Genomic DNA, 25662 nt, shown 5'->3' on the forward strand with positions numbered 1-25662 from the left:
ATTATGTATTACTCGTGTATATGCAACTAAGATATGCCTGTAACCAGCGTCACGATGCCCCCGGGCTCACGTGCGCTCTACAAACCCGAATAAATAAATAAATGGCAGAGGTAGCGGATGCCCAGAGGTGTTTGGGACATTGAAGCTGGACAGACCTGGGCCTCAAAAGGGGGAACCCGACCCAAACCGGGTCCCAGTCACAGGCCCGGAAGTGCGGATAAAAGGCCCTCCACGCAGAGACCCACAGGCCCAGAAGATTGGAGGAGAGAGGGACGTTGTGGACCATCTGCGTCAGTGGGTCGGAACCTCCAGGTACCTAGGGCTGAGCTCCATGCACCACTCCCGCGTGCAGAGTTTTAAGCACAGCATTGTAAACTGGTGGACAGTGAGGGCACGCGTGGGGTGCAGGATCCCGGATTGCTGGGACGAGGGCATGAATTACACAATGTGGCGTAAAAGTGAGCCGCATATCCCTCCAACGGAGCAGTTTGCGCATTGGGACCGGGAGAGCGCATACCTAGAGAGACGTGAAGTGCCCCTACCGATAGCACGGGAGTATAATAGGAGCCACGGGAGAAGCCACTATTAGTGTACACCAAGCCCCAGGCACTGGGAAACACTGCAAGCTGGGAAGAGACTGCACAGAGCCTAGGCTAGCAGAGGAGAGCAGGGCCAGGTACAGGCCCGACCAGACACAGCCCCGATACACCTGGCCACACTGGAGAGCCCCCAGGGCCTGGCTCCACGGCAAAGGAGTCCAGGGTTGGGGATAAGAACCTTACAGTGCTTCAGGAGAGACCCAGGGGGGACCCAGGAAACGTCTCAAGCTAGAAGGACATTATGGCTGAGGGAGGGAGTGCCCCAGCCTTTACCAGAGATGACCTAAAAGACATCTTCCAAGAAATTAAGGCTATCCGGACAGACATCCAAGCATCGATATGCAATCTCAGGGGAAGGATGGATAAGCTTGAAGATCAAATTGAAGGAATGGAAAACAATCATCTGCAGGTCGACCTCTTGGACATGAAATATGAGGCACGGTTAACAGACCTCGAGTCTAGTAAAGAAGACACACTGTTGAAACTAGATGACCGCGAAAGCAGAGAACATTGTAACAACCTATGCATTCTTGGAATTACTGAACAGAGGGGAGAGACGGCTGCAGACGTGGAGAGAAAGATCCAAGGTTTGATTAACTTTATTTTACCTTTTGTGGGCAGATCGACCCATGGACTACAGTGAGGGCACGGGCCACTCAGGGATTGGCGACACACCAGCAGAGGGGAACATTCTTGGGTATATGACTGATCACGGTCTAGTGGACATATGGTGGGAACTACACCTGACCACACAAGGTTACACTTTTTATTCCCCTGTCCACGGGTCTCGGACGAGGATCAATTACTGGTTTGTGCATTATCAGAGGAATAATCAATGACGGTATTACCTAAATTAACCTTTTACAATTGACCTAATCATAATGGTCCTAATTGACCTTCTGCACAATTGACCTTTATATTATTTTAGTTATTGTATATATGTATTGGGTTTGTTTTGGATTATAAATGATATAAGGGGATTGGGTGGGGGGCTGCAGGGGGTTTTGTATTGGGTGGGAGGTTGCGGGGGGTTTCCCCCCGCATATATGTCCTAATTGACCTTCTAAATTAGGTCAATTCTCCCAAGGTCAATTGTGAAAAGGTCAATTAGTATACAACCTCAATGACACCGGGGAGGTAAACCTAGGAACAGTCTGGGAAGCAGCCAAAACCACTTGGAGAGCTATCCTGATAAGGGAGGGCATGGCCAAAAAGAGGGTTAGGACCCCCCCAGCTGGAAAAATGTAACGCTCACCTGATTCCTGCAGAGGCGCCGGTCTTGACTGGGTGAATGCCGTATCTTCAAAGGTGATGTGTAACACACGGTTGGCTCTTTGGGCTGGACCTCTGTGCACTGTATGTCTGACTTGAAGAGTAAGATGTCTTAGGTAAGTGAACGCCGAGCTCTCCATCTGCCTCGGGGCAGGGTGCCGTAACCAGTTTCTTCAATGGATAAGGGTGCAGGCCTCTTGACCTCAGAGGACTGCTGTCCGTCGTTAACTGCACGAACGGTAAGTTCTGGGCACTTCAAATGTCTTAAAAGTCTTTTGTAATGATATCTCTTGTTTTGCAGGGTTCCGGCGATGGCGGATGGCGGGCTGATGAGAGTTGAGGACCGAACCCGCATGAGGAATAGAAGCGCCTGGAAGCACGTAAGTAAGCGCTTGTAGCCTGCTTCACGATGCGCACTAACTGTCCCTTTTATCTTGCAGGTACGAGTTCGGAGCTTTAGAGAAGCTGAAGGGTGCTGGAATACCCACTGGATTCGGGGTGGGAAGGAGTAATGGCACGTGAGTAATAAAGTTGCCCAATGTCTTTAAACGCACCTTCTTTTGTCTTTCAGATGCCGGAATGCAGTGCGAAGACCTCCGGAGCATGCGAAGAGTATGTAAGCCTTTGTCTTTCAGATGCCGGAATGCAGCGCGAGGCGTTGGTGACAGCCGATGGACCAGGTAAGAGATGCGCTGCCACTGAAGACCGTAGTGCTAACCTGTTCTTTCTTTGTCTTTACAGGTGCTGCTGAAGACTGGATTCCAGGATGGTAAGCCTTTGTTCCCTTAGGCCCAGGATCAGAAGCAGAAGACGCGATGAGCGTTCTGCTGCAGAGAATGCAGAATAACACAAAGCAAGATTCATCCATCGGGTGTGGTTTAAATAGCCTCCTGTAGTGCTTAGGTGTCTCCTTCCACAGCCACGCCTAGGTAAGAAAAGAGTTCCTGCTTTTCAGAAGAGTTCCAGTGTTCTGAACCTAGGGAGTGGCTCCTGCCCCACCCAACAGGAAAAGTAGTCCCAAACAGAAGAGGATCAGGGGTTCAACTGGCAGGTAAGTAAGCAGCATGGTCTGCTGCAGGTAAGTCCACCCAAGCATTATGAGCCCGGCGCTTCCAGCGCTGGGGCTGGGCGTCTTTATGAGCCTGGTGCCACTGGCGCCAGGACAGGGTCCAAAAGGTCCCAATTGGGACTGGCTGGCACTCGGAACCGGGGTTATGGGTCTGCTTCCAAGGGAGTCGGGCAAGTTCTGATCTTTTGGAAGCAGAGATCATGACAAAAAACTAAGAGGGAGATAAGTGGGATGGAAGCTGGGGAAATGGTAGGGGGCAAGAAGGGCGAAGACAAACTGAGAATGGCAAGGGAGAACCAGCAGGAATTAAGGGAGCTGGAGGTGGGGAAAGTCATCTCCAGTCTGCAGTTCCTTAAACAAAGGTACTATGAGAAGGGAGATGAGGCAGATGCCCTGCTGGCGGCGAGACTCTGAGGGCAGAGGGCGGACAGGTAGGAGTCCGAATTAGTGGACTCGGAAGGGCAGTCACACTCCACCACACGGGAAGTTATCCAGGAATTTGCCACATTCTACGAGTAACTGTACGGAGAGAAGAGGGTGGTGAGGAAGGAGGAGCTGGATAGATACACGAGGGATGTGCCTCTCTCAGTCCTCCAGGACTGTGAGGTTGCAACCCTGGAAAGGCCGATTTCTCAGGAAGAGGTATTGAGAGCCATTTGTCGTCTGAAATTGGGCAAGGCCCCCAGCGACGATGGGTACACGATCGAATTCCATAAGGCATTCTCAGGTATCTTGGCCCAACATCTGGCTAAACTGTTTAATAACATCCTGGCCACAGGGAAGGCTCCACCCTCGTTTGGCTGAGCTTTGAGAACGGTTATACCTAAAGAGGGAAGGGACCCCAAGAAGTGTAAATCATACTGTCCAATTTCCCTTTTGCAGGTCGATGCAAATATCTTTACCAGGGTCTTAGCCACTAGAATGGAGGGGCTCATGCCAAAATTGGTCCACTCAATTCAGGTGGGGTTCATCCAGGGAGACGATAAAGTACACGAAACGTTGCATCTGATGGAGGCGGCAGTGAACAGGGAGGGCAACCTAGTGCTGATCGCCCTAGATGCTGAGAAGGCTTTCGACCAGGTTGACTGGAGATTTGTCTATGGGGTACTGCAGAAATATGGGCTGGGAGACCATTTCCTGTAGGGGATCCAACGCATCTCCAGTAGCCCGATTAACGGTCAATGGGAGGTTATCAAGGCCCATTTCCCTGAAGTGGGGTACGATGCAGGGTTTCCCGCTCTCACCACTCCTGTTTACAGTCACAATGGAAGTGCTTGCAGAATGATTCAGAAGGGCCCCCCAGGTGGAGGAGATTAGAGTAGGGGGGCAGGAATTCACAGTGTGTCTGCATGCCGACGATGACTTGTTACACCTGGCGAACCCATTGAGTTCAACCCCAGCGGCCCTAGAAAGAATTGAGGAATATGGGTCCTTCTCAAGTTTTAAGGTAAACAAAGAAAAATCAGTGGTCTTCCCCTTCGCAAGAGACGACCAAAGGGATGTGCAGGCGCTCCGGCCCCTAGGGATGGAAATCCAAGTTCAAAGTATACGTTACCTGGCAGTCACCATTGTCAGGCCAGGGGAACATCTGGGAGAGGCCAACTACCCACCTCTCTAATACATTGTTTAATAAAATGGCGAAATGGGGTAAAGGACAAATCTCGTGGATGGGGATGTTCAATGGTCTAAAAATGAACCTCCTCCCGAGGGTCCTCTACCTGTTCCAGATGCTACAAATTAGGGCCCTCTAGACCCTTTTGAGAGAAGTTAAAGCCTGAATGATGCTGTTTTTGTGGCAGAACCAGAAACCCAGTGTTGATTATGACACACTGATACAGCTGAAAGACCGAGGGGTAGGGGGTGGGGCTCCCAGACCTGGGAGTGTATTACATAGCAGCCCAGCTCAGAGCGATGGTCCCTCACCTGAGGGAAGACCCTGAAAAACAGTTGGGTTTCCTCAAAAGACGCAGAAGGGGTACTGGGGACGGGAACCCACGTTAATACTTTTTGGACTAAACAAACATGAGGACCAATGGCATCTATGGTCCACTTTCTACTACTAGCGGCAAAAGCATGCCGTGCAAGATATTGGTAGAGAAGGGACCTTCGCAGTGTGAAGAAATGGTCGCACACGGCAAGGGACATTTACCTCATGGAAAAGATTACAGCAGTAATTCATGGAGGAAGCTCGAACCTTGACGGGGAATGGCTGCAATTATGTAGAAGCTTTGGAGGGAGTTAAGGCGGTACACACAGGCCCATGATAGTCCGTCTCAGTCCCGGTAGAGACAGAAGTAGTTAATGAGCATAATCAGAGTTTCTGAAGACATGTGCTAGACCACCACTCACTTGAGTTGCCTGTTTTTTCTGTAACCGAAAATTCATGTTTAATTTGGGAAGTTCGCCAGAAACCTGGGGGTGGGTTGGGGGGGAGGGGGAAAACAAGAATACACTGAAGTTCCAGTGTTTGAACCATTTATAGACGGCCCCCCAGTTAATTTGTATTTCTTCACTGTTTTCTTTAAAACAATCAAATTAAATATACAAAAAAAGGGCTTTGGAGAACTCCTGTCTTGCCCTAACACTGAAGATGGGAGCACACTCTACCATCTAAATAAAAGAAAACAGTCCTAGCCTGTAATTAGTCCAAAAGAATAACAAGTAAACTAGCAAACTTATTGCCTGCCCTCACTCGAATACCATACAAGTGAAATAGCGAAATGTAATGCAAACAGAAAATCAGTGGGAAACAAAAGGATGTCAAAATGGCATATAAAGATTCTTGCCCACGTTGTATAGCACGTTACCTATGGATGCACTCTGCTATGCGAGTACACCTGGGGTAGCTGGCTCGGCCCTCCAGAGCCTGCTTAGCATTCACATACTCCATCTCCAAAGAACAGTCCAAATGTTCCAGCTTTTCAGCACAAACACCAAAGTTCCAGAGAAAGTGTATTTTTAAGTCTCTATAGGCCCCCCTCAACCAGGCCCCAGCCTCTCACATTCAACTTCTTTCTTGGTTACCCCCTCTCAGGCTCAAACAGTTTCAATTTACTTTCTCAGGGTTCCCTTGCCCTAGCTTTGTTCTTTAGCATTTGCTATGCCCTATGGTACTCATAGGCTTTTACACAGTTCCAAATATTTGACCATATTCAACAGTTTGCACAATTTTCTCAGGCTCTCTTCAGCCTTGCAATGCCTCAATACTTTATCCAGAGTTTATGTACCCTTCTTCACACTCAATCCGTAAGGTTTTCTTCACCCAAGTCGGGGCCTCACGGAGATTACAAAGTCTCTCAACTTTTGTCAGATTCGAACACAGTTTTCATATAACATCTTCAAATAAAAATCTTATGTAGGCTTCCCTCTGTCCGGCTCAAGCCTGTTTGGTTCGGAAAAGATTACCAGAGTTCAATTCCTTTAAGCTTCCCTCTGTCGGGCCTAAATACAGTGCACAATGTCTTTCGAATGGGTGTACTTTGGTTCTCCGCCTGACCATTCTGCTACTTTATTTCACAGTTCAATTTCACTTAGTTTCAAAAAGAACCTCAAGTCCCATAATGCCTTTTGTGGGTCTTTATATCCTGCTTTTTTTCTCAAATTCAATGCACAGGTTCCCGCTCCAGTCCCACACACGCTCACCAGGATTTCCTATCTCTTGCCATGAGACTCAACTGGTTATCGCAGCTCTGGCTAGAAAATTCTCTGGAGCTTTGTGGGTCAAGGTCAGGGTCTTTCCACCTGCCCCTCGGGTTCCTGGGCTTTCTTCCCTCCATATGGCCTGTGGAAACAAGCATCTCTGTGGACAGATTCAGCAGGACATGATCTGCCCTCTCGGTCTCTTGGAAGGCACAGCTCCTCAGCCCTGCTCCAGCCCTTCAACACAGGATCAGCGTCTTGGCCCTCAGCTCCCTTGCAGACTCTCCAGGGTTCTGTAAGCGCTCTCCTCTGCTCTTCAGCTCCTCTGGTCCACACTGCATCCCCAGCTCGCTCAAAGTGCGTCTCAGTGCTCCACCTTTTATACTGACAGGGAGTGTTAATTGGAGTCAGGTGTGGGTGGTTGAAAAGGGAGGCCTGACTCTGCCTGTCCTCGTTAATGGGACAAGATGGAGACTGCACACAAGAATCCATGGTACATTGGTTCCTAAGGGCAATCTTCATAACTCTGTTCCTCCTCTTCTTCGTCCCAGTGGTTTTGAAAGAAGGCAATGGGAAGGAAGTATGAGAGTTGTAGTTTTCCCTAATGATGGAGGGAAACTTCTGTAAGTGCTTGTCATGGTGAAGGGGGCAGATGTGTGGTTGTAGGTAAATGGGTTTTAGATGATAATGTCCCATAGTGACAGTGGGGATGTCGAATAGGGATATATTTTAGTCTCCTACGCCAACCTTTAATGTTAGTACCTGTTGGAATTGGGGAGGGGCAACGGGACGGGATTCATAACAACCTATAAAGCTGGAGGAAGTGTAAGGTAGGGGTTTATCAGAAAGGACGAATACAGCATCTCCTCCGAGGGCATTCCTCCAACTGTCCCCAAGGACCCCCTGCTCAGGTGATCCTCCCACACTGATCCACCCACAGGGTCTGGCGGCCACCTAAACAAAGTATCCCTGGGGTCCTTAAGTGAGAAAGCCTGCAGGTTTCTCACAGTGCCTTGCAGACCTGCCCGCCTGTGCCCTGAGACATGCTGCACTGGACCCATCTTCCGCTCTTCTTCGAGAGCAGAGAAAAGGCTACTGTCCCGCCATGGACGATAGTCCCGTCCCACAGCCGCTGAGAGCCAGAGCGATGTGCAACTGCAGGAGTTAAACATACAAGCGACGAGACTAGCAAAGTTTGGCACGGATTGTGTCGAGGGCCGGTGAGTACTTGCATCACTTACCGGTGGCCCCCTGGCACAGCCATTTGTTTTTACAAACACGAGAATCCCTGAAAAGATACTCACTTTAGCTGGGCTAGCCTGCGCTCCTCAGCTATTCCCAAACTGCGAAAGTCGGTCTTCCTGTAAGGGTATACCCTCCTTGAATAAGAGGGCTTTATTCTTCCATCACCTCAACCTCTTCCTCAACTGCTACAGCTCCCTGAAGTGGACCCACTTTCACTCTTACGCATGGCCGCGCGTTGTGACTGGACTGCATAAGCTAGGGATCGACTTTGAAGAACTGCCTAATGTGATAATTGGGTTTACTTACCTCTTCTGTTACCGGTTGTGGGTGCGTTCTCCCCCTTATCCGTATTAGGCGAAACAAATTTGTATATATGGTACACAGTGTAAGGCGTGTGTGGTAACTGTTTAATTATTACTGTGGTTGTTTTAGGTTTAGTTATATAGGCCTATAATAAATGTATTTAGATAAACAAGTGTTTAAGACTACTGTCATGCCTGCTAGGCGGCCTGCACCTTCTAACCTGCAGAATCTTCATAATGCCCAGACTTCACTTTCACACTCTGCATATAGAACGGCTAGACCATTCTATACGAAGTGGAGACAATTCGATACCTTGCCTGGAAAGAGACATCTGCGGCGCCTCCAGTAGAAAAGCCGGTCACATCACGTGATACGTAACTTGTCACGTGGTTACGTATTTAGCAGTGCGGAAGCTTCCGTTTGCTGCTTCTCATTATGGTTTGTTTCTACGGCAGAAGCTGGTGCCTTAACTCTGCATTCTCCTTGCGACTTTGGCTCCTATTCAAGAACTATACAAACCACTGCCTGCCATCATAGCGGTATCAGGTTTGTTTTCACTTCGTTACGAAACTGCTTTTCCGTTCCTAAACGGATTTCTTTTGACTACCCATATCCCGCAGAGCTGGCGTTCTTTCAGCACGGCATCAAATGGCTTGCATCCGTTCACTTCAAAGGTCAACCCTTAAGCATCGCAATGTTCGGTGCTTCCTTTATGCTTTGAAGTGTCATATGGTGGTAAGGAGAAGGGGAGACGTTGGGCACTTTCTCACTGACTCTGCTCAAGTGCCTTTAAAACCTTACCAAAGACTCATCCAATTCTGCTAATTACTTCGAATTTCTCTAAGAACTTTTGCTACCTCAGACATCAACCAACAAGGGCAGTTGGTCTTCTTCATTCATCAGGTCATTAACCACTTCCTGCTTTCTAGGATTCGTGCACATAAAATTAATGAACACTATCCAGAGTGCACCAACCCGACACTAGTACTAGTAATACCACCAGACCGGTCGGTGCTAGGGCTATTACAGTAGGCGGTATTACAGCCGGGAATACAGCCCAACTCGTGATGAGGCCCTTAGTCTTGAGCGCCTGCCAAGCTGCAGTAGATAGGTCTGTTTGTCAGAAGGGTCCCCTGTTCCACTAAACTAGGGTGGCCTCTTAAACTTCTGCCCACTGGGTCAGAGTTTACAAATTCATCTTAACAACCGCATATATTAACATCCTTACCTACACATATTAACATCCATATCCTGGCAAGCAGAGGCCCTGTCTGCACATATGTAAATCCATATCCTGGCAAGAAGCCATGACTGTACATACGAACACCCATATCCTGGCAAGCAGAGGCCATGTCCGTACATATTAAGATCCATATCCTGGCAAGCAGAATTCCTGACAGCACATATGAACATCCATATCCTGGCAAGCAGAAACCATGACCGCACATATTAACTTCCATATTCTGGCAAGGAGAGACCATGACCACACATACTAACATCCATATCCTGGCAAGCAGAGGCCATGACCGCACAGATTAACTTCCACATCCTGGCAAGAAGAGACCGTGACCGCACACATGAATATCCATATCCTGGCAAGCAGAGGCGCTGACGGCACATAGTAACATCCATATCCTGGCAAGCAGAGGCCATGACCGCACATATTAACATCTATATCCTGGCAAGCAGAGGCCCTGACCACACATATTAACAATCATCAGATACAGGTGAACGGGTCAGTGTAACCAGTATCCCCTCTTAAGGTTCATTTTCATAACACAGAATATGTAAATACCACACCTCAGTTGTAAAGATACTTATTTTTATGATTAGTAGCATTAATTCAATGCAGAACACCAAATTATACACATAGAGCAAACGAAATTGCAACACAAAACAAAACGCAAGTTAAATTTCTCGCACATTGGTACATAAAGTCAACATAGTACAAATTCTGCTGTCGATAATCCAAGCGACAGGAGTCATCTTCACATAAACAATTGTAATAGGTACATATAATGAGCAGTACACAAAAAGTGAAACCATTTGTGACATTGTGATTCAAGAATTGTTGTCAACACCACAGTGTTTTGGCCTTTTATGGGGGCTATAGTGAAGCCATGTTCTTATACGGGCCTTCGTCAGGACAAGGGTGGACTGTGGGGTCTGGGTGTTCAGTCAGTGCTGTGAAATTGAATGAGGCAAACATGAGGGAGTGCTGATAAATGTTGATTACAAGAGCGTGATTTAATCACGTGCTGTCCCCCATTTGGTGGACACAGCTTACCTTGTGGAAAGTATTATGGCCACAGGCAGATGAGTGTGGGTCCAGGACCTACAATGTTTCTTGGCATTTGTTTGTTGTGCGCCTATTGGAAAATAGAAGACAAAAAGGGGCTTACCGTATCCCTAGTCTATCAAAACACTTATTCTCAATTATGAGTGTGTGATTGAAAAAAGCTTACCTTTTTCTGGTTCGCGTATGCGGGCCGTGTTATGGCCAGAGGCGAAAATAGTTTAAGTTCACTGGCCTGCAGTGTTTCTTTAGCAGCAATGATATTGGGCGCCTGTTAAAAATAAAAAAAACAGGGAATGGAGGGACGGACTTAATGTATCCCTGATCACTCGTGAGCATCGAGACATCAATATCAAGTGATATAAATATGTCTGCGCTTACCTTATTAAATGTTGCGTCAATGTGCCGGGAAGTAATGCGACAGACTGTTCTGCTGCGGTTGCCGGAACTAATCTGTTGTTCCTATTAGAATGAAACGAGTTACCCTCAGCTCTGGAAAAATGGCTCAAAGGTAAACTGTGCACTTGTAATTTAATTACATGTGAATCAGGCTTGTATTCCGACTCGGTTGCTGCAACGTACTGTGCAGGCGGATATGGCTTTCTTGTGATAGCCCGTGGGTCTCTCAGGGTCTTGAGACGGGTGCAGCACTTACAGTTGTGCTTTCACAGGAAAGGGGTCGCTGGCACTGCAGCCGGAGTTACGGCGATGCAAAAGCCGTTGCCATGGTACCCCTGTCCATAAATAGCAGCGGCCACTTTGTGACTGTTGGTACGGCGGTTTTTCACATCGTGGTGTAGCCGCTTATGCAGAAGGAAGCAACATAAACCAATGAATTTACATTGCACCTTGTCAAAAATGTGTAATAGTCATGGTGTTAATTTTGTATGTTTGCAACGTTGCCATGGCAACGGACGGGCAAACTTTTTTTTATTTATGGTTATTGATTGCTGGTGTGTACACCTCATGGGATGCATAGTTGGAATGGTGGGGACCCTGGTTCACCGATCTCGGTGCCGGGTGCCGATTGGTTGTCCTATGACTGCGTGGTGCATATATAGGTTACAGCTGCAGCGCTGTCAGGCCAATGACCACAAAACAGGGACTAGTGTTCAGGTATGACCGGGCCAAACAAGATATATGTCCGTGTCATTGCAAGAGAAGGGTGCCCATCCCTATCGTTACGAATGGGGATGGCCTTCTGCCCTAAAATTCATGAAAGGCACTGATTGGATATATATATCAATGTGTTGTACATAACAATTGTATCTTAACTGACGTCACAAATGAGGAAGTATCGTGAGCAGGCTCGTCACCTCCTAAGGATCGTGCAGACGATTTCATGAAAACGATTTCCACTCAACCGATATATTTAATACATGTGTCACAGTATTTAACTTATGGATCCATCTTTGTTCTAATTGGGTCAATGTCCTGTTCAGATCTCCACCTCTCACTGTGGGTGTCAATTTTTGTAAAATGCACCATCTCAGGTCTGTGTCTTTGTGGTTTTTTAGAATGAAGTGATCAACCAAAGGTTTGTCAGGGATCTTGTTTCTGATACATGACCGATGCTCAGAAATTCGCATCTTAATCGGTCTAATAGTCTTGCCTACATAGAGCAGGCATTCAATGATGTAGATCACGCCCTTGGTGTTACAGTTGGTGTGTTCTCCCATAGTCCACTTGATAGTTTTGTATTCAAAGGTTTTTTTCAGAAGTGTGAGGGCACATGCCACACATTTTCCACATTTGAAGTGGCCTACAATTGGGGCTAGATTCCACAGAGTGTTGTTACGTACGGTTAGCTCCAGTAAGGTGTGGACCAGGGATGGACCAGGGATTCTTTTAGATTTTTCTTAAAGGCAAAACATGGGATTTTGTTCAATGACCCGCTATGTTTTACCAGGTGCCAATTTTTCTTCATGGTTTTCTGTATGGGATCGCTAAGAGGACTGTACGTGGTGACACAGACCATCCTATCGAGTTCTTTTTTTGGCTTGATTTCTAGACAGATATCTCTGGGGTTATGAGCAGCTCTTTTCTTTGCATCTCTGATGGCTTTGCAGGGATACCCTGTTTGGGTCAATCTGATCTGTAAATCATCTGCATGTTTAAATTAAAAGTGCACGGTTCACCTTTGAGCCATTTTTCCAGAGCTAAGGTAACTCGTTTTATTCTTATAGGAACAACAGATTAGTTCCGGCAACCGCAGCAGAAGAGTCTCTGTCGCATTACTTCCCGGCACATTGACGCAACCTTTAATAAGGTAAGCGCGGACATACTTATATAACTTGATATTGATGTGTCGATGCTCACGAGTGATCAGGGATAAATTAAGTCCGTCCCTACATTCCTTGTTTTTTTTTATTTTTAACAGGCACCCAATATCATTGCTGCTAAAGAAACACTGCAGGCCAGTGAACTTAAACTATTTTCGCCTCTGGCCATAACACGGCCCGCATACGTGAACCAGAAAAAGGTAAGCTTTTTTCAATCACACACTCATAATTGAGAATAAGTGTTTTGATAGACTAGGGATACAGTAAGCCCCTTTTTGTCTTCTATTTTCCAATAGGCGCACAATAATCAAACGCGAAGAAACATTGTAGGTCCTGGACCCACACCTGTGGCCATAATACTTTCCACAAGGTAAGCTGCGTCCACCAAATGAGGGACACCACGTGATTAAATCACGCTCTTGTAATCAACATTTATCAGCACTCCCTCATTTTTGCCTCATTCAATTTCACAGCACTGACTGAACACCCAGACGCCACCGTCCACCCTTGTCCTGACGAAGGCCCGTATAAGAACATGGCTTCACTATAGCCCCCGTAAAAGGCTGAAACACTGTGGTGTTGACAACAATTCTTGAATCACAGTGTCACGAATGGTTTCACTGTTTATGTGTACTGCTCATTATATGTACCTATTACAATTTTTTATGTGAAGATGACTCCTGTCGTTTGGACTATCGACAGCATAATTTGTACTATGTTGACTTTATGTACCATTGAGCGAGAAATTTAACTTGCGTTTTGTTTTGTGTTGCAATTTCCTTTGCTCTATGTGTATAATTTGGTGCTCTGGATTGAATTAATGCTACTAATCATAAAAATAAGTATCTTTACAACTGAGGTGTGGTACTTACATATTCTGTGTTTTGAAAATGAACATTAAGAGGGGATACTGGTTACACTGACCCGTTTATCTGTATCTGATGATTGTATAGCCCTCCTGGGCAGAATATTGTCACCACCAGGAGCCCGTTCTTCTTAAAAACGCACATATTAACATCCATGTCCTGGTAAGGAGAGGCCATGACTACACATATGTACATCCATATCATGACAAGCAGAGGCCATACCGGCACATAAAAACATCCATATCCTGGCAAGCAGAGGCCCTGACAGCACATATTAACATCAATATCCTGGCAAGCAGAGGCCATGACCCCACATATTAACATCCATATCCAGGCAAGCAGAGACCATGACCACACATATGAACATCCATATCCTGGCAGGCAGTGGCCATGACCGCACATATGAACATCCATATCCTGGCAAGCAGAGGCCCTGCCCGCACATATTAACTTGCATATCCTGGCAAGCAGGGTTCCTGACCCACACATTAACATACATATACTGGCAAGCAAAGATCATGACCGCACATACGCCAGTAAGATAGCTCAGCGGGTTGAGCGCCCGCTGCTGCGATCTGAGCGCGATCTGCAGGTCGCAGGTTCGAATCCTGGCAAGGCCAACTCAGCCTATCATCCTTCCGAGGTCGATAAATGAGTACCAATTTCGGTTGGGTGATATTGTATGTAAATATGTGCTCTGTAAAACGCTTTGGATTAAGGTGCTACATAAATAACACATCATTATCATTATATGAATATCCATATCCTGGCAAGCAGGGGCTCTGACCGCACATAGTAACATCCAAAACATGGAAAGCAGAGGCCATGACCGCACATATTAACATCCATATCCTGACAAGTAGAGGTCCTGACCGTACATATGAACACCCATATCCTGGCAAGCAGAGGCCATGTCTGTACATATTATCTTCCATATCCTGGCAAGTAGAGGTCCTGACCGTACATATGAACACCCATATCCTGGCAAGCAGAGGCCATTACTGCACATATTAAAATCCATATCTTGGCAAGCAGAGGCCATGACCGCACATATGAACACCCATATCCTGGCAAGCAGAGGCCATGACCGTACATATGAACACAAATATCCTGGCAAGCAGAGGCCCTGACCGCACCTATTAAAATCCATATCCTGGCAAGCAGAGTTCCTGACCCACACATTAACATCCATATCACGGCAAGCAAAGACCATGACCGCACATATGAATATCTATATCCTGGCAAGCAGAGGCCATGAATGCACATATTAGCATCCACATCCTGGCAAGAAGAGACTGCGACCGCATACATGAATATCCATATCCTCGCAAGCAGAGGCCATGACCGCACATATTAACATCCATATCCTGGCAAGCAGAGGCCCTGACCGCACATATAAAACATCCATGTCCTGGCAAGGAGAGGCCACGACTACACACATGTACATCCATATCATGACAAGCAGAGGCCATACCGGCACATAAAAACATCCATATCCTGGCAAGCAGAGGCCCCGACAGCACATATTAACATCAATATCCTGGCAAGCAGAGGCCATGACCCCACATATTAACATCCATATACAGGCAAGCAGAGACCATGACCACACATATGAACATCCATATCCTGGCAAGCAGAGGCCCTGCCCGCACATATTAACTTGCATATCCTGGCAAGCAGGGTTCCTGACCCACACATTAACATACATATACTGGCAAGCAAAGATCATGACCGCACATACGCCAGTAAGATAGCTCAGCGGGTTAAGCGCCCGCTGCTGCGATCTGAGCGCGATCTGCAGGTCGCAGGTTCGAATCCTGGCAAGGCCAACTCAGCCTATCATCCTTCCGAGGTCGATAAATGAGTACCAATTTCGGTTGGGTGATATTGTATGTAAATATGTGCTCTGTAAAACGCTTTGGATTAAGGTGCTACATAAATAACACATCATTATCATTATATGAATATCCATATCCTGGCAAGCAGGGGCTCTGACCGCACATAGTAACATCCAAAACATGGAAAGCAGAGGCCATGACCGCACATATAAAACATCCATGTCCTGGCAAGGAGAGGCCATGACTACACACATGTACATCCATATCCTTGCCAGCAGCTATGACCGCACATATTAACATCCATATCCCGGCAAGCAGAGGCCATGTATGCACATATCATCCATATCCTGGCAAGCAGAGGCCATGTATGCACATATTAGCATCCACATCCTGGCAAGCAGAGGCCATGACCGCACATATTAACATCCATATCCTGGCAGGCAGTGGCCATGACCGCACATATGAACATCCATATCCTGGCAAGCAGAGGCCCTGACCGCACATATAAAACATCCATGTCCTGGCAAGGAGAGGCCATGACTACACACATGTACATCCATATCATGACAAGCAGAGGCCATGACTGCACATATTAACATCCATATCCTTGCCAGCAGCTATGACCGCACATATTAGCATCCACATCCTGGCAAGCAGAGGCCATGACCACACATATAAACATCCATGTCCTGGCAAGGAGAGGCCATGACTACACACATGTACATCCATATCATGACAAGCAGAGGCCATGACCGCACATATTAACATCCATATCCTGGCAGGCAGTGGCCATGACCACACATATGAAAATCCATATCCTGGCAGGTAGAGGCCCTGCCCGCACATATTAACTACCATATCCTGGCAAGCATATGTCCTGACCGTACATATGAACCTCCATATCCAGGCAAGCCGAGGCCATGACCGTACATATTAACTTCCATATCCTGGCAAGCAGGGTTCCCGACCCACAAATTAACAAACATATACTGGCAAGCAAAGATCATGATCGCACATACGCCAGTAAGATAGCTCAGCGGGTTGAGCGCTCGCTGCCGCGATCTGAGCGTGATCTGCAGGTCACAGGTTTGAATCACGGCAAGGCCAACTCAGCCTTTTATCCTTCCGAGGTCGATAAATGAGTACCAATTTCGGTTGGCTGATATTGTATGTAAATATGTGCTCTGTAAAGCGCTTTGGATTAAGGTGCTACATAAATAACACATCATTATCATTATATGAATATTCATATCCTGGCAAGCAGGGGCTCTGACCGCACATATTAACTTCCATATCCTGGTAAGCAGAGGCCATGACCGTACATATGAACACCAATATCCTGGCAAGCAGAGGCCCTGACCGCACATATTAAAATCCATATCTTGGCAAGCAGAGGCCATGACCGCACATATGAACACCCATATCCTGGCAAGCAGAGGCCATGACCGCACATATGAACACCAATATTCTGGCAAGCAGAGGACTTGACCGCACATATTAAAATCCATATCTTGGCAAGCAGAGGCCCTGACCGCACATATTAACTTCCATATCCTGGTAAGCAGAGGCCATGACCGTACATATGAACACCAATATCCTGGCAAGCAGAGGCCCTGACCGCACATATTAAAATCCATATCTTGGCAAGCAGAGGCCATGACCGCACATATGAACACCCATATCCTGGCAAGCAGAGGCTATGACCGCACATATGAACATCCATATCCTGGCAAGCAGAGGCCCTGCCCGCACATATTAACTTGCATATCCTGGCAAGCAGGGTTCCTGACCCACACATTAACATACATATACTGGCAAGCAAAGATCATGATCGCACATACGCCAGTAAGATAGCTCAGCGGGTTGAGCGCTCGCTGCCGCGATCTGAGCGTGATCTGCAGGTCACAGGTTTGAATCACGGCAAGGCCAACTCAGCCTTTTATCCTTCCGAGGTCGATAAATGAGTACCAATTTCGGTTGGCTGATATTGTATGTAAATATGTGCTCTGTAAAGCGCTTTGGATTAAGGTGCTACATAAATAACACATCATTATCATTATATGAATATTCATATCCTGGCAAGCAGGGGCTCTGACCGCACATAGTAACATCCAAAACATGGCAAGCAGAGGCCATGACCGCACATATTAACTTCCATATCCTGGTAAGCAGAGGCCATGACCGTACATATGAACACCAATATCCTGGCAAGCAGAGGCCCTGACCGCACATATTAAAATCCATATCTTGGCAAGCAGAGGCCATGACCGCACATATGAACACCCATATCCTGGCAAGCAGAGGCCATGACCGCACATATGAACACCAATATTCTGGCAAGCAGAGGCCTTGACCGCACATATTAAAATCCATATCTTGGCAAGCAGAGGCCCTGACCGCACATATTAACTTCCATATCCTGGTAAGCAGAGGCCATGACCGTACATATGAACACCAATATCCTGGCAAGCAGAGGCCCTGACCGCACATATTAAAATCCATATCTTGGCAAGCAGAGGCCATGACCGCACATATGAACACCCATATCCTGGCAAGCAGAGGCTATGACCGCACATATGAACATCCATATCCTGGCAAGCAGAGGCCCTGCCCGCACATATTAACTTGCATATCCTGGCAAGCAGGGTTCCTGACCCACACATTAACATACATATACTGGCAAGCAAAGATCATGATCGCACATACGCCAGTAAGATAGCTCAGCGGGTTGAGCGCTCGCTGCCGCGATCTGAGCGTGATCTGCAGGTCACAGGTTTGAATCACGGCAAGGCCAACTCAGCCTTTTATCCTTCCGAGGTCGATAAATGAGTACCAATTTCGGTTGGCTGATATTGTATGTAAATATGTGCTCTGTAAAGCGCTTTGGATTAAGGTGCTACATAAATAACACATCATTATCATTATATGAATATTCATATCCTGGCAAGCAGGGGCTCTGACCGCACATAGTAACATCCAAAACATGGCAAGCAGAGGCCATGACCGCACATAGTAACTTCCATATCCTGGTAAGCAGAGGCCATGACCGTACATATGAACACCAATATCCTGGCAAGCAGAGGCCCTGACCGCACATATTAAAATCCATATCTTGGCAAGCAGAGGCCATGACCGCACATATGAACACCCATATCCTGGCAAGCAGAGGCCATGACCGCACATATGAACACCAATATTCTGGCAAGCAGAGGCCTTGACCGCACATATTAAAATCCATATCTTGGCAAGCAGAGGCCCTGACCGCACATATTAACTTCCATATCCTGGTAAGCAGAGGCCATGACCGTACATATGAACACCAATATCCTGGCAAGCAGAGGCCCTGACCGCACATATTAAAATCCATATCTTGGCAAGCAGAGGCCATGACCGCACATATGAACACCCATATCCTGGCAAGCAGAGGCTATGACCGCACATATGAACATCCATATCCTGGCAAGCAGAGGCCCTGCCCGCACATATTAACTTGCATATCCTGGCAAGCAGGGTTCCTGACCCACACATTAACATACATATACTGGCAAGCAAAGATCATGACCGCACATACGCCAGTAAGATAGCTCAGCGGGTTGAGCGCTCGCTGCTGCGATCTGAGCGCGATCTGCAGGTCGCAGGTTCGAATCCTGGCAAGGCCAACTCAGCCTATCATCCTTCCGAGGTCGATAAATGAGTACCAATTTCGGTTGGGTGATATTGTATGTAAATATGTGCTCTGTAAAACGCTTTGGATTAAGGTGCTACATAAATAACACATCATTATCATTATATGAATATCCATATCCTGGCAAGCAGGGGCTCTGACCGCACATAGTAACATCCAAAACATGGAAAGCAGAGGCCATGACCGCACATATTAACATCCATATCCTGACAAGTAGAGGTCCTGACCGTACATATGAACACCCATATCCTGGCAAGCAGAGGCCATGACCGTACATATGAACACCAATATCCTGGCAAACAGAGGCCATTACTGCACATATTAAAATCCATATCTTGGCAAGCAGAGGCCATGACCGCACATATCAACACCCATATCCTGGCAAGCAGAGGCCATGACCGTACATATGAACACAAATATCCTGGCAAGCAGAGGCCCTGACCGCACCTATTAAAATCCATATCCTGGCAAGCAGAGTTCCTGACCCACACATTAACATCCATATCACGGCAAGCAAAGACCATGACGCACAAATGAATATCCATATCCTGGCAAGCAGAGGCCATGAATGCACATATTAGCATCCACATCCTGGCAAGAAGAGACTGCGACACATAGTAACATCCAAAACATGGAAAGCAGAGGCCATGACCGCACATATTAACATCCATATCCTGGCAAGTAGAGGTCCTGACCGTACATATGAACACCCATATCCTGGCAAGCAGAGGCCATGACCGTACATATTATCTTCCATATCCTGGCAAGTAGAGGTCCTGACCGTACATATGAACACCCATATCCTGGCAAGCAGAGGCCTTGACCGTACATATGAACACCAATATCCTGGCAAGCAGAGGCCATTACTGCACATATGAACACCCATATCCTGGCAAGCAGAGGCCATGACCGCACCTATTAAAATCCATATCCTGGCAAGCAGAGTTCCTGACCCACACATTAACATCCATATCACGGCAAGCAAAGACCATGACCGCACATATGAATATCCATATCCTGGCAAGCAGAGGCCATGACCGCACATATGAACACCCATATCCTGGCAAGCAGAGGCCATGACCGCAACTATTAAAATCCATATCCTGGCAAGCAGAGTTCCTGACCCACACATTAACATCCATATCACGGCAAGCAAAGACCATGACCGCACATATGAATATCCATATCCTGGCAAGCAGAGGCCATGACCGCACATATGAACACCCATATCCTGGCAAGCAGAGGCCATGATCGCACCTATTAAAATCCATATCCTGGCAAGCAGAGTTCCTGACCCACACATTAACATCCATATCACGGCAAGCAAAGACCATGACCGCACATATTAACATCCATATCCTGGCAAGTAGAGGTCCTGACCGTACATATGAACACCCATATCCTGGCAAGCAGAGGCCATGACCGTACATATTATCTTCCATATCCTGGCAAGTAGAGGTCCTGACCGTACATATGAACACCCATATCCTGGCAAGCAGAGGCCTTGACCGTACATATGAACACCAATATCCTGGCAAGCAGAGGCCATTACTGCACATATGAACACCCATATCCTGGCAAGCAGAGGCCATGACCGCACCTATTAAAATCCATATCCTGGCAAGCAGAGTTCCTGACCCACACATTAACATCCATATCACGGCAAGCAAAGACCATGACTGCACATATTAAAATCCATATCTTGGCAAGCAGAGGCCATGACCGCACATATGAACACCCATATCCTGGCAAGCAGAGGCCATGACCGCACCTATTAAAATCCATATCCTGGCAAGCAGAGTTCCTGACCCACACATTAACATCCATATCACGGCAAGCAAAGACCATGACCGCACATATGAATATCCATATCCTGGCAAGCAGAGGCCATGAATGCACATATTAGCATCCACATCCTGGCAAGAAGAGACTGCGACCGCATACATGAATATCCATATCCTCGCAAGCAGAGGCCATGACCGCACATATTAACATCCATATCCTGGCAAGCAGAGACCATGACCGCACATATGAACACCCATATCCAGGCAAGCCGAGGCCATGACCGTACATATTAACTTCCATATCCTGGCAAGCAGGGTTCCTGACCCACACATTAACATACATATACTGGCAAGCAAATATCATGATCACACATACGCCAGTAAGATAGTTCAGCGGGTTGAGCGCTCGCTGCTGCGATCTGAGCGTGATCTGCAGGTCGCAGGTTCGAATCCCGGCAAGGCCAACTCAGCCTTTCATCCTTCTGAGGTTGATAAATGAGTACCAATTTCGGTTGGGTGATATTGTATGTAAATATGTGCTCTGTAAAGCGCTTTGGATTAAGGTGCTACATAAATAACACATCATTATCATTATATGAATATCCATATCCTGGCAAGCAGGGGCTCTGACCGCACATATGAACACCCATATCCTGGCAAGCAGAGGCCATGACCGCACATATGAACACCCATATCCTGGCAAGCAGAGGCCATGACCGCACATATGAACACCCATATCCTGGCAAGCAGAGGCCATGACCGCACATATGAACACCCATATCCAGGCAAGCAGAGGCCATGACTGCACATATGAACACCAATATTCTGGCAAGCAGAGGCCATGACCGCACATATGAACACCAATATTCTGGCAAGCAGAGGCCTTGACCGCACATATTAAAATCCATATCTTGGCAAGCAGAGGCCATGACCGCACATATTAAAATCCATATCTTGGCAAGCAGAGGCCTTGACCGCACATATTAAAATCCATATCCTGGCAAGCAGAGGCCCTGACCGCACACATTAGCATACATATCCTGGCAAGTAGAGGTCCTGACCGTACATATGAACATCCATATCCTGGCAAGCAGAGACCATGACCGCACATATGAACACCCATATCCTGGCAAGCAGAGGCCCTGACTGTTCATATTAACATCCATATCCTGGCAAGCAGAGGCCATGACAATATATTGCAACATCTGCATCCAATTCATTGTATTACAGGGGGCACATTTGAGCTGTTAATCTCAGTACTGGAAATTAAGACATGGGATCCTTTAAGACACTCCCTAGGTACAGAACACAGTACTCTACTAGATAATGCCCCTCCCTCATAACGAGTGGAGCCAAGACATGTAACCATGATAGGTTACTCACTCAGGGAACACAGTGCCTTTGGGGATCCCTAGTCCTCAGAGGGTTAACATTTCCCGTCATATCACAGAGTCCTGACTTTCACGAGGCCTGATATTAGGAGGTAACAAGGAAAACAATAGTAAAATACTCAGGGAAAAGGGAAAAGGCAAAAAGTGCAAGTGCTTATAGTTTCAGGCTTACGGCCTAGCAATAAGTAAGCAGGATCCATGACAACACCTCTGCCTTACTGTCGTTCTGGGGAAGGTGATGCAGAACACGCATTTACTTAACCGGTCTCTTTGCTTGCAGGGTAATATATACTGTGAGTATTCTTTATAAAGGAGACTGCACAAAAAACAACCCACGTGCTTGTGGAGCAGAATGGGGAGTGAAGGGCAATACAATGGTGCAAACCTGACACTTTAGAAGAAAAGAGTTAATAACTAAAGGGGAGCAGTTTATATATTGTACTTGCCTAATGTTGCTGTCCTCGATCACATGTGTGATGGCCCCGCCATCGCCTTCGTAAGACATCATGCTTTCTTCATTGTCCATCCCCATGCGTGTATTCTCGAGCAGCATGTGGTGCTTGTGTCTCATGCCACGAGACTCCAAATCAGAGTCGCTGCCGCTCTCACTGAGCTGGATAGCTGAAAACAGGACACAATTATTTTAGAAATTACTGTGTCTCATGCCACGAGACTCCAAATCAGAGCCGCTGCCGCTCTCACTGAGCTGTATAGCTGAAAACAGGACAACATTATTTTAGAAATTACTGTGTCTCATGCCACGAGACTCCAAATCAGAGCCGCTGCCGCTCTCACTGAGCTGGATAGCTGAAAACAGGACAACATTATTTTAGAAATTACTGAATCTCATCTATGCACAAATAAAGATGATAACCTGTGTAGATAATTACACTGAATCAATTGGAACCTTGCATTCCTTGATACTTTATAACCTGCTCCTATATGCGAATCCATGTCTTCTCAGATATCGCAAATCCCACATCCCTCTGATTTTGGCCTTAATTCCCATCTTGGTACCCTTTCCTGTCAGCCCTTAAACAGTTGTGAGATAATCCCATTTTGTTCGTTTAGCGTCAGTATCCTCTGTAGTATTGGATTTGTTTCCGGCTCATCTGGGTTATCTCCCCACATTCTGGCCAACCTCTTTCCTATCTGCCTTGCACATATGAGAAAGGAGACCTTTTGCATGTCATATTTATGTCTCCATTGTTCAAAGGTGAGTCATTTTCCATCCGAGAAGAAGTCTCCGATCTTCAGACATCCCTTGCCATGTAATCTTATCAGATCTATTCTTCTAAATACTTCCCGGAGATTTGCATCGAAAGTCGAGACTATACGTTTCCTCGATGTGAAGCTTGCGTGCGATTTTACCCTACACCTTCCCCGGGACAGTGTATATATTTGCTATGCTAGTAGAACCTATCAGGCCCCATAAAAGTTCAATCCCCTGTCTGTTTCGCGTTCAAGTACCTTGTGGCCTTCTCATGTCTCCCTCTGGGGAGTCGTCCCACCAGACCACCGCTATGGGTTGCCACAAAGTATCATTTAAAATCAGGAAGGAATAGCCCCCCTTCTTGATATGGCCATTGGAGCATTTCCAGAGCTATTCCCTGCCTTCCCACAACCCATAGTAATTCCGCTATCTTTTTTTCAAGTCGTTTTTTTTCAATGCTATAATGACAGCATCATAATCGTACAAGAAATTACATAGACATCGAAATTCCATTTTACATTTGTAATAACCTCCCCAGAAGAAAATAAATAACTGACAAACAAATGTAACATAAGTAAAGTCACACGAGTACGCCCATATCATCTTCTGGGTTCCCAAAGAATTTGCACATCTAGGCATCATAGTATACCTCCCCCTCTCTTCACCAGTCCTCTCCCCTTCACCATCCACCTCCGGAGCAGTTTCTGTACCAACATTAATTCTGAAAGAGGTGTTTCAAGACCTGTGGCCTGAAAAACATATGTTCCTTCCTGTGAACAAAATCTAAGAAGGGAGCCAAAGTGCAGGAGAATCTCTCCTTTCGATCTGAGATGTACGCAGTCATTTTTTTGCATGGCTACGATTTCCTGTATCTTTACCCACCAGTATGATATGCAAGGACCTTCCGAAGTCTTCCAGAAGCGTGAACTGTTTATCCTTGCCGCCATTAGTAAATTCGAAACCAGCTCCGCTCTGGGCCCAGTTAGCGGGAAAGAACCATCTTTGGGGGCATCACCCAAGACCAGAGTCAACGGGCATATAGGAAGTAAGCTGCCTGTAATTTCATTTATTCTTGAACGGATCACCTGCCAATACGTTTGCATTTTAGGGCAGTGTCATCACAGGTGTGCACGATCTCCCGATTACCTGCCAACAAAGATCCGGGAAGTCAGGACGAATCGCATGCAATCTTTGAGGGGTCATGTACCACCGAAAACATACTTTAATAGCCCCTTTTTTAAATGTCATACAGCGAGAACTCCTAGGGGTTCAAGTCCATATCATTCCCCCAAGACTCCTCTGATATACCAAACCCCAATTCCCCCTCCCAACGTGTCATACATGGTAATTTGTCTCCACTGGACACTTTTTCTAGGACGCAGTAACAGGTGGAGATCTTACGTGCCTCCAAACCATCCAGAACCCTGAGCTCTATCCCTGCAGGTGGTCTACTTCTTGACTGTTTACCCTGATTATTGGACAACCAGTGCCCGAGTTGGCAGTACCTAAAACGCTCAGTTTCGGGTAAGTTGAACTTCTCCTTGGAATCTGTAAATGAGAGTGGTGTTCGTTGCTTATATCGGTCTCTCAACCTTAATACCCAGTGACTCCCATTGTACGAATGCACTCTCACATCCATGCGTGGAGTGAAAGAAGAGCTTACGCCCACAGGCTAGTTGTGCCCACATCCAAGCGCGCCAGAAGCAGAGGAGCCAACTTCCCTGCCGTAGCTGCCACCCAATGGAACTCGCTCCCACCACACCTGAGAGAAGAACAATTGTATTGGTCTTTAGAAAAGCACTTCACCCGACACCTATGACACTCTAGAAACGATGTGCTTCCTTCCCCGTCTCTGCCCCCCCTTTCTCTCCCTTAAGTGAAAGTAACTGGTTGTAACAGCGCCTCGATGCCTTCGGGTTTTGCGTGCTTAAAGGCATGGTCTAGTAAAAAATGTTATTTAAAAAATAGATAGGCAACATAAAAAAAAATACTAGCATTCTCTTTTTTAAAACTTCCTATGTAAAATTTTGAGCTATTCAAGTTCAAAATTCGCAAAAGCAAGCACATGGGTGCATCCATTTTGTGAAATGGATGCCCTCCTGTGCTGGCTTTTGCGGCACTAATGAAGGAAAAGCCAGTCAGCTGTAGTAAACAAAAGCTACCGCTGGGTGGCTTTCCCT

The 25662-nt window shown here is 46.8% G+C and overlaps 1 protein-coding gene across 5 annotated transcripts in view; it reads right to left on the reverse strand.

The window, feature by feature from the left end:
- Positions 1–25662, reverse strand: part of TAF1 (TATA-box binding protein associated factor 1) — a 1380965-nt gene that overhangs the window by 75985 nt on the left and 1279318 nt on the right. For all 5 annotated transcript variants that reach the window (XM_069612352.1, XM_069612355.1, XM_069612353.1 and 2 more), the window contains one exon: positions 22716–22890. In XM_069612352.1, coding sequence (XP_069468453.1) covers positions 22716–22890 — 175 coding nt within the window. The remainder of the gene's footprint in view (positions 1–22715; positions 22891–25662) is intronic.

This window comes from Ambystoma mexicanum, chromosome 5p (genome assembly GCF_040938575.1).
Source record: "Ambystoma mexicanum isolate Mex_15411 chromosome 5p, UKY_AmexF1_1, whole genome shotgun sequence".
Taxonomy (NCBI): Eukaryota; Metazoa; Chordata; class Amphibia; order Caudata; family Ambystomatidae; genus Ambystoma; species Ambystoma mexicanum.